Source organism: Bubalus bubalis, chromosome 10 (assembly GCF_019923935.1).
Source record: "Bubalus bubalis isolate 160015118507 breed Murrah chromosome 10, NDDB_SH_1, whole genome shotgun sequence".
In the NCBI taxonomy this organism is placed as follows: Eukaryota; Metazoa; Chordata; class Mammalia; order Artiodactyla; family Bovidae; genus Bubalus; species Bubalus bubalis.
Genome location: NC_059166.1, coordinates 95,895,289 through 95,910,677, shown reverse-complemented (window position 1 = coordinate 95,910,677; position 15,389 = coordinate 95,895,289). Strand labels below are relative to the sequence as shown.

Sequence of the window (15,389 nt, the reverse complement as noted above, 5' to 3'; positions counted from 1 at the left end):
TGCATCAAGTTGTGTTTTTTGTTCTGTTTTGTTTTTGGCGTAAAAGCACATCCAACTTCTCTCCCCTCTTAATACTCTCTGGTTTCTTTCTTTCACGAAATATGTTAGCTGCCATTTTCCAAACTGTATCCATTCCCAGAACGGACTTGTTAAGCAAGTCTGAAAATTTTTAGATTTCCACAATTATGGATTCATTGCAATATGCCTATGGTAGAATTTCTCATGATGGCTTCAGGCCTGGATATCATCTAGTTGCTTTCCTTAAAGCTAAGAAAGATGAGGTTGTTATTAGGATTTAAGTCCTTCCCTTTCAGTTAAGGAACAAAATGTGTTGAGTGAATGGTGTGTATATAGACAATTACAAGGCACTGTGAAGCAAGTGAGGGAAAAGGAGGATCTGTATTCTCAAGCCACTGAGGACTGTGAGATATAGTTTAAACCTTGGGCTGTGGTTCCATTTATTTATTTTTTTTAAAGTATAGATATATCAGTGTAAGAAGATAGGTCAGTATTTGTTTGGACTCATGGCCGCACCACTCTTTACTCTGTGTCTGGTAGCTGGTATATCTAAATAGGACATATTTCCTCACTCAAAAGTCTTCTCAACTTGGGTGTGGCTCCAAGTCAAGAGACCCCTGTGCCCCTGGGTCTCTTGGCGGTTGATGCAGGCTTCTGACTAGGTGAGAGGGCTGGCCACAAGGAAACACTGTGAGGCTGGATGCTGGTCAGAAGAGGGAAGCCAAGGTATTTCTCCTCGCTCTGCTTTGGGCAGCACCTGTGTCTTTATCTGCAGTTCTGTGGTGCCTCCAGCCTTGGCTAGATGCCTCAGCCCCCGGGGTCAGGTTGTTGTGCCATCTCCCTTGTCTGTCCCTGTGGGAGGGGGGCACTAGCTTCTTCTCCTGTGAATCCCTGGGTTCCTCTGTGGCCCCTTATGTGGCTTCTCGGCTCCTCCATCACTTGAATTCCTGTGCAACGCTTTGCTCCAGTGTTAGCACGTTAAGTGGTTTCTCTTATTCTCCTGACATATCTGGCCTAAGCTTTTCTTGTAACTAAACAGAATTAGATAGTCAATCGCACAATTGCTGTTTTAAACAAAGTTTTGCTGCTCCAGGTTTTCTGAGTATTCAGGTATAAATTTAACGATGTATCTCAAAACACGCTCAGCCAAATCTCTCTGTTTCTAAGTGCATAAAAAGGGACAGCATTCTGTGCTAACTTTTTATATGCCAATTTTCCTCTGGACATGAATTCTGGAGATCTCAATATAATGGTTTTGAAAGGTAAAACATTTTAGCTATAATGTCACATCACAGGTGCCTCCCTTATGGCTGCGGTGAACATCAAATTGGATAATGTGTGTGAAAAATCCTTTGAAAATTGTAAGGAGCACTTTAGATGTAAGGTTGTGTGATTATTATTTGATTGCCATTATACCTTGAATATTGCTGCAGAAACTTGATTGCTATAATTAAGTCAATATTCAGGATATTAGACAAAATATTATGGCCATGCTTGGGAACTAGAGACTCCGTCACTAACAGAAACAATTATAGAACTGACCATTGGGCAGAAGAATCTTTTTCTTATGTAAACTTTTTTCCCTCATGTAGCTGTGGTGAAAGAAAGCCTTTTCCTTCTTCAGTGTTTTGTTTTTGCTGCTGGGTTAGGGGATTTTGTCTTTTATGCAGGCACAAAAAATTAGGCAAGCAAAATTAGCTCTAATAAGTCATTTTTCAAAATGAATGATTCTCAAGTTTCATTTACTCAGATATTTTGAATGGATATGACATCAGAGCTTTTTCACTTGAGTGAGTTCATTGCTCAGTCTGTAATGGAAACTTTTAATGGCAGTCATATTGGCATTTATCAGTCCATGGAATTTATTCCTCACTGTGAATCTTCTAGGATCTTGTCCAGCTTAATCTGCAAAGACACAGACAATGAAGTATTCCCTTTGAGAAATTATTTATCATTCTACGAGACTTTGCTGTGCAGAGACACCTCTGTGCACATCCTATTCCCCTGAGTAGCCCCGTATTGGTGGGCATTTTCTTACTCAGAATTCATCCTAAAGAATGTTTCCTTCTATTAGTGATAGGCCTGCATTCCTCTAAATGGTCTTGATCCACTTGGCTGTCAGCTGATCTATTCAAAATGGTTTTCTTTGTTTATGTAGTCCACCTGCTTATACAAATTCTCCTGGAGTCTTCCTGAGAAAAATAAAACCAGAAAAACAAGTCACATTGTTTTGAATTTGTTTGGCTTCCATAGTGTAGCTCCTTCAGTCTTTCAGCAATAATTTTGTGAATGTCTACTACTGTGCCAGGCTCTAGGCTAAGGTGCTTGAGATATAAAAGTGGTCAAAACAGACGTGGATCCTGCCCCTTTGGTGAATAAACCCTATGGAAGAGATAGAAGGTGAACTGTTAACAAATGAATAATCAGAAAGTGTGCTGTGCTGGACAATAACCATGGAATGTGTGAGAGAGAGGCTTCTTTAGATGAGGAGACCTGAGAAGACTTCCAAACCTACATTAGAGTAAAAAGTGAAGTTAAGAAGGAACATGGTTTGTGAGGTGCTAAGGGATCAGGTGATGTTTCAAGAAAAAGAAAGTGCAAGTGAAGAGGCTCTGAGGTAGGAAAGAGCTTGGAATGTTCTCATAGGGTTCAGTTCAGTTCAGTCGCTCAGTCGTGTCTGACTCTTTGCGACCCCATGAATCGCAGCACGCCAGGCCTCCCGGTCCATCACCAACTCCCAGAGTTCACTGAGACTCATGTCCATAGAGTCAGTGATGCCATCAGCCCATCTCATCCTCTGTCGTCCCCTTCTCCTCCTGCCCCCAATCCCTCCCAGCATCAGAGTCTTTTCCAATGAGTCAACTCTTCACATGAGGTGGCCAAAGTACTGGAATTTCAGCTTCAGCATAATTCCCTCCAAAGAAATCCCATAGGGTTAGAAGACTTGTGAAGTGAGGGGCAAGCTTCTTATAGAGTTGGAGTAGGAAGAAGAGATGAGACTTTTTAGAGCCTTGTAAAAGAAGAGAAGCAAATGAGACAGATAAGCATTTGTCATGGTCATTTCTCCATCCATTCATCCATCACTTTGATAGTGTGAAAGAGAGAGGATTAGGATCCAGTGGCAATGGGAGAAGGTGTAGAACAGAAAACTGGAGGACAGTTAGGAGACCACTGAGGTCATCCAGATGAGAGATAAGGATGCCTTTAACTATGGAGGAGAAGCAGAGGTGGAGAAGATTGGGCAGATCAAGATGTGTTTTGAACATAGAACAGATGGCACTGCTGATGGATTTGATGTGCAGGATGAGAAGTAAGAAGGGGTGAAGAGTGATGCCAAAGAGTCTCACTCGACGAACTAGATATGCAACATTTCCTGTGATGGGAAGACATGGGAATAAAAGGTGTTTGCAACTTAAGAGATGGTATTTAAAACCATGGGAATGGATGAGTTCATCCAAAAGAGAATATGTGAAAAAAAGACAACTATGCAACTCAACATTTAAAAGCAGGGTGATGAGAAAGAGCCAGCAATGGAGACTTGGCTGAGCTGCAGTACATAAGAGGGAGGAAAAGAAAATAAATGGAAAAGCTGAGACAAATGAGTGCTTTAATGAGGAAGTGATTAAGTCTCAAAAGCTTCTGAGAGTCCAGTAAGATGAGAAGAGAAAAATAACCTTGGAAATTGACCAGATGGATCTCTTCTGAGACCTCAATAAGAAGAATGTTAATGGAATATTGAGGACAGAATACAAGTTGGGATGAGTTCTAAGTGGGAAATTAAAGCAATGGAAAGAGCATAGAAGAAACATCATCTACTATGGCAAAAAGGATAATTTATATCAAGTTATTTGGGAACTTGGGGCCATAGAGAGAGGGGTATTTTTATCTTCATAAAATATGTTGGCACCATCCTGACTTTTCAATCTCTGGGTCGGGAAGATTCCCTGGAGTAAGAAATAGGAACCCACTCCAGTATTCTTGCTTGGAAAATCCCATGGACAGAGGAGTTTGGCAGGCTACAGGCCATCTGGTTGCAAAGAATCAGACATGACTGAGTATGCATGCAGCCACATCCTGACTTGTTTTAAATTTGTATGTAGCATTTCTTCAATTATCCACTTATCAGAAAAGTTGTTTTGACTTGATCACTTTTCTTCATTGATTCTCATCTTTTAAACATGTAACGGTTATTTCTAACCACTTTCCTACCTTATAGTAACACTCAGAGAGCTCAGAGGTATGTTTGAATAAGCATGTAAGGCAGTCACAGTTTCCACAGACTTCAGTGCTTTAAAAGATTCTTCCACACACTGCAAAACAGACTGAGAGATGGTGAGTGTTATCATGAGGAAGTGAAGAACAGAAGTTAACATTCTGGTCCTTCCATTCCATCACAGATTTTCCAATGCAAATACTTCCTTAGAATAAAATTGATTTTGCGGTGGGAGACCCATTGTGGAGTGAAGTCTGCCACTGTGTTGTTGCATCTTGGCTCATAAACTAGCCCATATTAGAATCACTTTATCAGACTTTTAAAATATAATTGACATGTAGCAGTTCATATGCTTGATTCTGCTTCAGGCTTGCAAAGCATTTCAGGCTCCTGCTGTCATCCTGGGGTTGACTGGATCCTATAACGTTATTCTTGCTGAGTTCCAGGTAAAGTCAGCAAACTATCACGTGAAGCTTGGCTATGAACCATCTTGGCTATGAACCTTGTACCATGGTATAGTCACTGGGCAACAGTGGAGAAAAAACACAGGATTTTGCGGTCAGAGAGCTGAGTGGGAATCCTAGCTCACGCAATTACTACCCTGGTGAAGCAGGCGAGTTATTTGAACTCCTCCAATCCTCAGTTTTACTCATTCATAAACCGGGAAAATGCATAATTCTTTCCTAACCAAACTACAGGCCAGCTAGCATCTTCTAACGTGAAAGCACTTTATTAAAGGTTGAAACACTTGGTCAATATTACACATATTTTATTACCCTTGGACTCTAAAAATCTGCCACATTTTTTCAACTCTTTAATTTCAAGTCTTCACTGCTGAATTTTCCAGCCTACCTACCCCCGTCCCTGCAACTATCTTTTGAGAAGTCTGCTTCATGTGCTCATTTCTTAGCCTAATCCCTTACATTATAATGTGATATTAATGAAATGAAACAGAGAGAAACTTATTTATGGGTGTATATCCATTTTATTTTCCATATTTCACAGCCGCATAACCGGCACCTGCTCTCGCAGGGACAACCCCTCTCTGCTGCTCCTCTGGGTTCCCATCTTGGGATGGTTCCCATCTTGGGATGGTTCCCATCTTGGGCCGGTTCCCATCTTGGGCCTGAAATTTAAGGCCTACAGCAATATGTATCCATCCGCATTTCCGGTTCTTAGGCAACACATCGTTGCATTCAGAAACAAGAGAGCAGCATATGGCTGTTAGGATCTTTGCAACAAAGAAGCCCTCAGCCCATGCAGTGGACAGGCCTCTTTGCTGGATAATTGAACCTTTTCCATCAGGTCTCACTATTTAGTTTTCAAATGAAACCCAAAGCGCGTGACTAATGTTCTGTAGTAATTGCTTAACATTAAGTGTTTCCATGCTTGAATTTTGCTGTATTAGGAAAGAAATTTGCTTAATGTACAGTTGCAAAAGTGTCCTGGTGAGTCACAGTGCCGAGAACGCAAAGCGCCCAAGAACAGGAGGGATGCCCTGACCTTTGGTCTAACATCTCAGAGCAAAGCGGGATGCAGGGCGCTGAGGCCTGGCTCATACATCATGGGCAGCTGATAACAGCAGTGGGGGGTGGCCAAGGAAGCCTGGGGTTACACGGCTTCCCCCACACACCTCTCCTTCCAGGATGCCCCCAGAACTGGGACACGGAGCAGAGTGGGGTCAGCAGGGTGACTTTCCTTTGAATAAAGCAGTTCCTTATCTGCCTCTCTTTGACCGTACTGAAGGATTTGATTCTCAAGTCTTAAGCAGCTCCACCAAAATCAAATTATTTCAGAACTTTTAAACGTTTTTTTTTTTTTTTAAACATAATCTTTCTTTGGGTGTATCACCTTCTGTTTACTGCAACATGCTTTGGAAAGTTGGTTAGGGAAGGTTCAGGGTCTATAGGGACAATTTTAACTCTGGCTGCAGAAATTTAGTCGTATTTTCCAATGAACTGCATTAGTTCCTTTCTTTCTCTCCTAATATTCAACAGTTACAAGAATCTCTCCGTTATCTTGGACATGACTCCCTCAGGTTATTGAACTTCACACTATAGCTATTAGGATAGGAGAAGAGGAAAGAAAAAAAAAAAAAAAAAACACAGAAGTTTTATATATCTTCCCTACTGCCTGTATAGTTCATCTTTTTAATATTTATTAATTTCCTCTGTTTTTCATTCCTACTTTCTCAAACAAACAAACAAAAAAAAAGCCTGTATTGGAAACTTTTGAGTGCCAATAATTTGGTGGACATTTTCTATATTTATCAGATAGCTCCTTCTATACCTAATAATTCTAAGAATTCAGTGAATGATTTAGAGAAGATGTTAAGAATACCTGCCCTATACTAATATTAAATAATCACATTAATTTCATTTCAACCATGTTTCCTGATTTTATCAAGACATTTATCTGTAACTAGATTCAGGAAGTGTTTAACAGATTCTGAGGCTGCTGCTGCTAAGTCACTTCAGTCATGTCCGACTCTGTGCGATCCCATAGACGCAGCCCACCAGGCTCCCCCATCCCTGGGATTCTCCAGGCAAGAACACCGGAGTGGGTTGCCATTTCCTTCTCCAATGCATGAAAGTGAAAAGTGAAAGTGAAGTCACGCAGTTGTGTCTAACTCTTAGCGACCCCATGGACTGCAGCCTACCAGGCTCCTCCATCCATGGGACTTTCCAGGCAAGAGTACCGGAGTGGGGTGCCCCTGCCTTCTCTGGATTCTGAGGCATAGTGAGGTATTTACGTCTACATCTGTGTTCTACTGGGGTGCAGACTGTTACTTGTTTTATTGCGCTGTGCTTAGTCGCTCAGTTGTGTACAATTCTTTGCAACCCCGTGGACTGCATCCTGTCAGGCTCCTCTGTCTGTAGGGAATCTGCAGGCAAGAAAAATAAGAGCAAGTACTTTCATGCCTAGCTCTGAGAAAGATTGTGCTGTCAAGGAAGATTACCAAGTACGGAGAAATTTGTGGATGAGACCTATAGAGAATTTTGGCGTGTAGACAGAAGGTTAGGTAGAATTTGGTAGAAATGAAGGTTGAGGGGGTGATGGCTGGAAAGTGTTGAGATGACTGGATGCCTTTCCTCCACAGCTTTGAATCCTTTGTGTCTGTAAAGTAGTTCTGCTGTAGCAGGCCTAAAGTCTCCTTCAAGATTGAACTTTTAAAGTGAATTTCCCCTTAAAAATGTCTCTGTATTGAAAAAAAATAGACTTAAGGCCAAGATAAGGAATATATTATAAATTTATATTCTCCAATTTTAAAGGAAATCCAAAGTGAAAATGGAATAATGTGGATGGCATAGTTTGAGATCATAAAAATGTTGAGATTCTTTTGTGAAGGAAGTGTTTATATCACAAAGAAACAGGATTATTGAAAATAATCATTTTTATTTTAATACTAAATATAACTTTTTTGGTTTTTCTCTTTTTAAAAAATATCTAACAGAGAAGAAAATCACGATATTCAGACCTTGACTTTGAGGTAAGTGTCTGAGAATTATTTTTGTTTTAACTTTAATTATTTGAATTTGAAATTGGTGTACAATTACTTAAGCATATTACTCTGTGCAGCTATGTAAGAGTTCTACGTTTTTTAATTAAAACGAGAAGTCATGTTTTTCATTAAAATCCACAATGTATAACTAGTTTTAGAGAAAAAATGTAAGTTCTGATTGCTTTAAATGTGTGCTGAGTCTGAGATATTACATACAATTAAAGATTCCATTTTGTAATGCTAAGACGTGGGCTATTTATGGTGAGAGTTGAATCTGGTCAATTTGTTTAAATCCCTCAGTTTTTTGGGAAGTAGGAATTTTGGTTTCTTGATATTCTAAATATTTTTCATATTTAAAATGGTCATGTTTGTTCTACTTCAGTGATGATGTGAAGAGCACCTGTGAGGGGTCTTTGGCTGGATAGCTAGGTTTCCTTGGGACTGACTTGCCAGACTCAGGCTCCCTATGGTACATTACAGACTCATTTTTCCAATAGCAAGTGTTGTTTCAACGTGCTCCTCTGTTTGGTAAATGCTTTTTCACAGATATAAACAAGATGAAGATGTTCATTTTCCAATTTGCATTGAATTTATATTGATGCTGTAATATTGATGCTAGAAATTACTGAAATCATACCATTTGAGCAGCTTGTGCTAAGCACAAAATTAATGATGTTTGAGCATCACATAAAATGCACTTATGCATCTTGATAATTGGGTATGATTCATAGCCTGCTGACATAATTGGATATAAAGCATTATCAATTTTTCCAGCATATTTGTACTGTTGTGATGCCTACATAGAACTTAATACTCTTAGCTGATAGCCTAAAATTTTAGAAGCCTCCCAGAACATGGAAATTCATAATTCCATCATTTCGTTTATGTAGATGAATATTGTAACCCAGCACTGCGTATCAAGTGTCAAAAGGGAGACGGTAGTTTCTGTTTACTACAGTGGTGAGCAAGCCCAGAGTTTACCTTGAATAGAGTCTAAGGAGAATTAGATTTTAAAGACATATTTTAGTAGAATGTGTACAAGATACAAAATAGTGATGATGAGTCTGACCTCAGTGATGATATGGCAAATTTTAGTAATGATGTGGCTCAATTGCATCAATATTAAACTGGCACAGGACAGATATTTCATTATAGCCTAAATTTTAAGATAAAAGTATCAAGACTGTAAATTCAAAGAGAAAATAAGCAAAACTCTTCACTTTTAGAGTCTTTAGTACCTTTTAAGGAACAGATATTTTAGGGTTTTTTCCTATTAATTCTTCAGGTAGCCAAAAGAGAGGATCATCCTGTATATGTATATGTTCCTGATATATGTATGTGTGTGTATATATTTATACATATATGTGTGTGTGTGTGTGTGTGTGTGTGTATATACACATATTCCTGAAAGCAGTTAGTTGTTAGTAGGGAAGGGAAGAAGTGAGATTAACCCACTAGGCATCACTGATAAAATACAGTATAAATCTAGATCTAAAATTAAGCCTCCGTGCAACCAACTAAAGTTATGTAATTGCCAGCACTGAAAAGAAATCTGTGTCCTTTGGAAAATTAGAAAAAACTATTCTTTTTAAAAATTTTCTCTGTGCCAACTGGTAACAGACTCCTTAAGCTGATCTTTCTTCCTGTGCTTTGGATTCCAACATATAACCAGGGTATTATGAAAACATCTGCTGATAACAAAAAGATAACAAAAAGTTGGAACACTACAACTCTGGATATTTTCTTGTGCTCTTTAATTACTTTGGTTCTTTCATGACTTCTATTGGTGTCAGGTTTTGCCAGAAAATGTCTTTGATTCATGATTTGAATGGTTTAATACTACTCCCCTTAGTATATGTGCAACTACAATTATATAACAGATGTTTCATGGACTGTGTACAGAGAAATTGTTGCTGCATTTAAATGATGACGAATTTTAATACAATCTATCTGTTCTCTATGGATAGTCCTTGAGGATGAGTCCAAGTCTCCTCCCTGTTTTAATTCAGGCTGGATAAATTAAACATGTTGATGTCAAACTTTCTGATAACACCCACCTGAGCCTGCTAGTTTTACTACACAATGGCCAACTCAGACATTTAAACCACTGCCAGACAAACTTTGCCTCCTGGATACCTAAAAGCATCTTCCCTTCAGGTGAAGGCCTCGCTCGCTCCCCAGAATCCACACATGATAACAACATTCTCTTAACTCACATATCCAAAAACCCTGTGGGTAAATGTCGTACATGGGAGAAGCCATTTCATAGTGCCGATCTCCAAGACAGCATTGAGCAAAGAACACAGCAAGTTAACCGGTCATAAAATTGTGGAATATAGATTCTTACTTTCTAGAAAGTATACAGAAATTACCGTAGTATTGACCTTATGTTTTGTGACCAAACTGTCTATTGACTTTGTATTCCCAACTCTAAACAGAGAGGTGGTACAATATATACATAACCCTCCAGTAAGTGTTTGTCGAGTGAGTGATGAAAATTTGAATTTTTAATCTGATCCACTTTAATAAAACATGGTCAAACACTATATCTGAGTTGGAGCAGAGAGCAGTATAGAAAATGGACCACAGTGGAGGCAACACCTCAAAGATAGCCACATTAGACTTCAAAGATATCCATGTCATGTATAATTCAAGGAGCTAGTAATGTCAGATAGAAATCCCCAGAGGGGGAAAAGGCATGGAGGTTGCCCTTGCATGTTTAGTGAGCAAGAAGCACGTCAAAATTCACTGTAACCTGGATCGTATGGAAGACAAGAACAGACAGAGGAGGCAGTTTATAAACCATCTAGTGAAGGGCTTGTATACCTTAGGAACAATTTTTACCTAATTCATTACTAAAAGTCCCTGAGTTTTTTCTGTTGTATTTTGTTTTGTTTACTTTTAATGAGGAATTTTTTTTAGCTCTGATCTGGGCTATGGAAAGATGAATATGGCAGTAATAGGAAGGAGAGATGGTAGTGTGGTGAGGGAGGAAGTGTAGCCCACCAGGCTCCTCCATCCACGGGATTTTCCAGGCAAGGGTACTGGAGTGGACTGCCATTTCCTTCTCCAGGGGATCTTCCCGGCCCAGGGATCGAACCCGAGTCTCCCACATTGCAGGCAGATGCTTTACCCTCTGAGCCACCAGGGAAGCCCAGGAGGGCAGAGGTGGTAGGCTAAAAGGACACTGAAGAGTCAAGGTCAAAGGGCAAGGAAGCCAAAGAAAGACAGCCCTGCAGGTCTGAGCCTGAGCTTCTGCTAGCACCACAAACAGATCCAGGGAAGCCAAGGAGACATCTAGCTAGGATGAATTGTATTTTAATACTTGGGGGATAAAGGTGCCTCTTATTATGTGAAATTAAAAATATTTGGCAGGTGGTTTAAACTGTCTGTCTTGGATTGAGGACAAAGCTCAAAGAATTCTTAGGAATACAAACTTCCTTCCAGAAACTGTAATATATAATTTTATCATTTCCATGTTAAAAATACATAGAAAGAGGTGTCTTTTTTGTATCTTCTCTTGCAAAAATGTGGGGATAAACCTTGTCACATTCTTCCATGAGAACCATGCAGCCTCTTAAACACACCTGAGAATGTTCCTTTGAAGTTCCTGGTGAGCCCCCACACCCAGTCAATCCACGCTTCTCCCACGTGGCAGACGGGACAAGACAGCACAGACCCAGGGTAATTGTGACCTGTCTTGGTGGGCACTTGATTTTATTGGAAGATTTGGGGGAACATAGTCAAGTAAGATAAAATATTATTTTATACTAATTTTATATCATTTATGAACACAGCTAAGCTGTGATATAAAAGAAAATATTTATATTAATTTCTAAATTGAAAGCATGATTTCTTACAAATGTCTTATTCACAGAAGACCCCTTCGTGCTTTGACCCAACCCCTAGCCGTGTGTGCCTTCTGTTATGCAATCAGTATATTTTGGGGGGAAAAGTTTGTGCACTGAAAACTTGGCTATATCCTTCTCTTCTAGCTTACTAAATTTAAACTACTGTTGCAAAATTATTTATCTGTAGCCAAGTATACTCTGAGTGACAGCAACTGTCACTCAGATATATTTGTATGTATGTATATATATATATATATACACACACGTGTGCATGTATGTATATAATGTGTGTGTGTGTGTATATATACACACCTCTTTCATTTTTTTGTCTGGTTTCTTTTAAGCCCTGGGTACATATTTATTCAGATAGAAACATATATGACACTGTAACGCCAGGCATTTCAAGGGTCAACAGATTCTGTCTTATGGGTACACTGGGACTCTGACCAAAGAAAGGTACCTAAATCATCCCCTTCCCACAATATTGACTTTGAGAATCAAGTTTAATTCCTGTAGTATGTGTTGTTTCCTTCACATGAGTTTTAATACCACTGCGGACTAGTATTCAACAGCCCACACTGAATTAATGGCAACCCACTCCAGTACTCTTGCCTGGAGAATCCTGTGGACAGAGGAGCCTGGAGGGCTGCTGTCCATGGGGTCGCACAGAGTCAGACACAACTGAAGTGACTTTGCATGCATGTATGCATTGGAGAGGGAAATGGCAACCCACTCCAGTGTTCTTGCCTGGAGAATCCCAGGGACGGGGGAGCCTGGTGGGCGGCCGTCTATGGGGTCACAGAGTCGGACACGACTGAAGCAACTTAGCAGCAGCAGCAGGAGCTAAATTAAAGACTCACATGCAAAGCAGCAAGAAGAAGAAAAATAACCCTAATTTTATACTAATTATATGGACAATGGCAGAAGAGCTCTATAAGGCCAAGCGGTGTCTAATTCCTAACAGCACACGATTTCCCAGCCCCATAGTCTAAAGTTTATAGTTGGGAGATTTTCCAACTTTTTCTAATCACTTCCTTCCATTTCTAAAAAATTAATATATGCAGTGGTAATACCTATCTTATCTGTAATTCAAACTTAAAGAGATTCCAACTCTATAATTCTGGACTCTGAATTTGGAAGAGAAAACCTTCTAACAGAAGGAGAGAAGGCGAGGTTGGTGATGGCCTTCTGTGTCTGTCTACCTATGTATCTATGACACCTCATTCACTTAATTTATTCCGTACCTGTCTGTGGAGCACCAGCTGAACGCCAAGCACTGTGCTGGGTGTCAGGGATTCAGTCACTGCCCACAAGATGTTCAGAGAACAAGATGAGGAGAATAGGCTTCAAGCCAAAATTGCAGTGCTTGCTGTGAGACCATTGCAGGGTGATTGATATCCGCCGAGTTCATGAGCTCTCAACAGAAGCCCTCTCATCCACCCTCAATGTTTTAATCTCCTTTTCATCTGAAAATGAGATGGCATCATCACAAACGTGGATCGTCTGATAAAGGATGCTCCCTGAATCCATGGGGTCCACCTAAGACAGCAGCATGCAGAGAGAATTCTCTTGGATTCAGGATTCAGCTTCCCACCACCTGTGTGAGCTGCAAGCTTTACTGACCTCTCAAGTTAAATCTCCTAATCAGTCAAGTGAAGTAATGACCACTACCTCCCAGCGTTATTGTGAGGATTAGGAAAGATAATAACAGCCACCTTTTCTTAAGTGGCTCTTATCTGTGTGCTCCAGTGATAAGTGATTTAGAACCCTTTTTAAATCTTCAAAGCAATCTTACAAGGTTATTCTGACAACTGAAACTCTAGCTTAAGGAGATTTGAGTTTTTTGTCTCTTACCATACAACTGGAAAGCCATGGAACTAAGATCCAAATCCAAGCTTGTCCAGATCTAAAACTACTAGCTTTGACAAGCATTTAATCAAGGAGACCAGCTGGAATATAGTAGGACCTCAAGACATGAAGTTTATTTACATTCTAATTTTTCTCAAATATCTGAAATTTCATGAAAGTGCTTGACAGCATATCAATTCCCCCCTAATTTCAACTATTAAAAGGCCACAAAGACTGCCTTCCTTGAGTTACAAAGATATAAATGAAGGATAAAAGTCCTATTAAAAAAGCTATTTGGGAGACTCGACATTTGTGCAGTTAGGTGGCTGGTCCTTTTAGAATGGGATAGCAGCACAGCTTTGAAAAAAGGCTGAGTGATAATAATCTAAGTGAAAGTGAGCTTTGTCTAGTATTTGTCTTTATTGCAAAAGATGCCTGTAATATTTGACAGGCATTATAACTGAAGGAACTGATTTTTATGTGGTGTTGCCGATTAGAATATATTTGACTATTTAAACACTCCACTTATTTAAGTTGCAGTTTTGTCACAGAAATCAATTTCTTTGCAACACAAGATGTTTGGTTCACAAGAGAATGAAAACGGTAAATGGATAAACCCTAAGGTCAGTAAAAGTCCAGAAAGAAAAAAAACAAAAAACACCAAGAAAAACAACAGCAAAAAAGCAAAATTCAGAAAGAGCCATCAAACTGGATCATTAAGATGTATAAGAATGAAACTCTCTAATTAGATAATTAAAATCATCAAAGGTGTAAGTGCTTCAAATAATTAAATATTTAAGAAAATAAATAAGGCGAATCTCGTATCACCTATGACAACTAAAAGTGCAGCTTAAGTTTTTATCCCAGAACATCACTGGGTTAGAAACGGCCCAGTATTCACTGTGATACTGGCTTTACTGCCAACGGACCTTTCCCCACTAAAAAAGCGGAAAGACGTACTTGAGTCTTTGAACAAGACAATCATGCCTGGAAGGTCACACTGAGACTCACGCGCTGTCCCTTGGCAACCGTAACGTGGTACTCAGAACCAGCAGGCCGTCACTGCTATGGTGATTTCAGGCCGTGACAAGGTGGTAGTTTCAAACTAGGCTGATGATCTGGTTTGAGGATGTTTTTGCAGTTATCTTTCTAGGTAGGAAGGGGCCCAGATTTCAGCATCTAAATTTTTCATTTGATTTTATATTCATTTCAGGGTCCTTGAGCTTTATTGTTCAGAGTAGCTTTTATGAGCTTCTGGAGAACATCATAAACTACTCTTTGGTTACATCAGATTGGTGCCCACCATATACACAAGAATGTCATAACAATCCAACTCTTCAAAATCCACCCGGTTCAGAAAAAGGTGCTCCTCATTCCATCAGAGCATATGATTTTACCCTGTGTACGAGACAGCAAAAGAGACACTGATGTATAGAACAGTCTTATGGACTCTGTGGGAGAGGGAGAGGGTGGGAAGATTTGGGAGAATGGCATTGAAACATGTAAAATATCATGTATGAAACGAGTTGCTAGTCCAGGTTCGATGCACGATACTGGATGCTTGGGGCTGGTGCACTGGGACGACCCAGAGGGAGGGAATGGCGAGGGAGGAGGGAGGAGGGTTCAGGATGGGGAACACATGTATACCTGTGGCGGATTCATTTCGATATTTGGCAAAACTAATACAATTATGTGAAGTTTAAAAATAAAATAAAATTAAAAATAAATAAATAAAAATAAATTTAAAAAAACTCCTATCAGTATCCTCCTTTCCATGGAATATATTTGACACTTGGCCTTATTAAACATGATTTATCTGTTAGAGATATCTGGTTGCAAGAGACAGAGTGACTTTGACTGATAGACAAAAGAGAAATTTGTTGGAAGGATATGTAAAAATTCACCTCTCAGGAGGGGATGGTCAGGACCTTGATTGGCAGTTTGCCAATACAAAGTC

The 15,389-nt window shown here is 39.7% G+C and overlaps 1 protein-coding gene and 1 long non-coding RNA gene across 5 annotated transcripts in view; one reads left to right on the top strand and one right to left on the bottom strand.

The window, feature by feature from the left end:
• Positions 1-15,389, top strand: part of ADGRB3 (adhesion G protein-coupled receptor B3) — an 884,190-nt gene that overhangs the window by 858,409 nt on the left and 10,392 nt on the right. For all 3 annotated transcript variants that reach the window (XM_044924546.2, XM_006078271.4, XM_006078270.4), the window contains one exon: positions 7,686-7,721. In XM_044924546.2, the coding sequence (XP_044780481.2) occupies positions 7,686-7,721 (36 nt within the window). The remainder of the gene's footprint in view (positions 1-7,685; positions 7,722-15,389) is intronic.
• Positions 1,660-12,967, bottom strand: LOC123327815. Of its 2 annotated transcripts, none has more exons than XR_006542514.2 (3): positions 12,829-12,967; positions 4,228-4,753; positions 1,660-2,210 (listed from the first exon to the last, which is right to left on the bottom strand). It is a non-coding gene; the product is annotated as an uncharacterized LOC123327815 (long non-coding RNA). The 2 variants fall into 2 exon arrangements; XR_006542513.2 differs by having other exon boundaries at positions 4,228-4,340.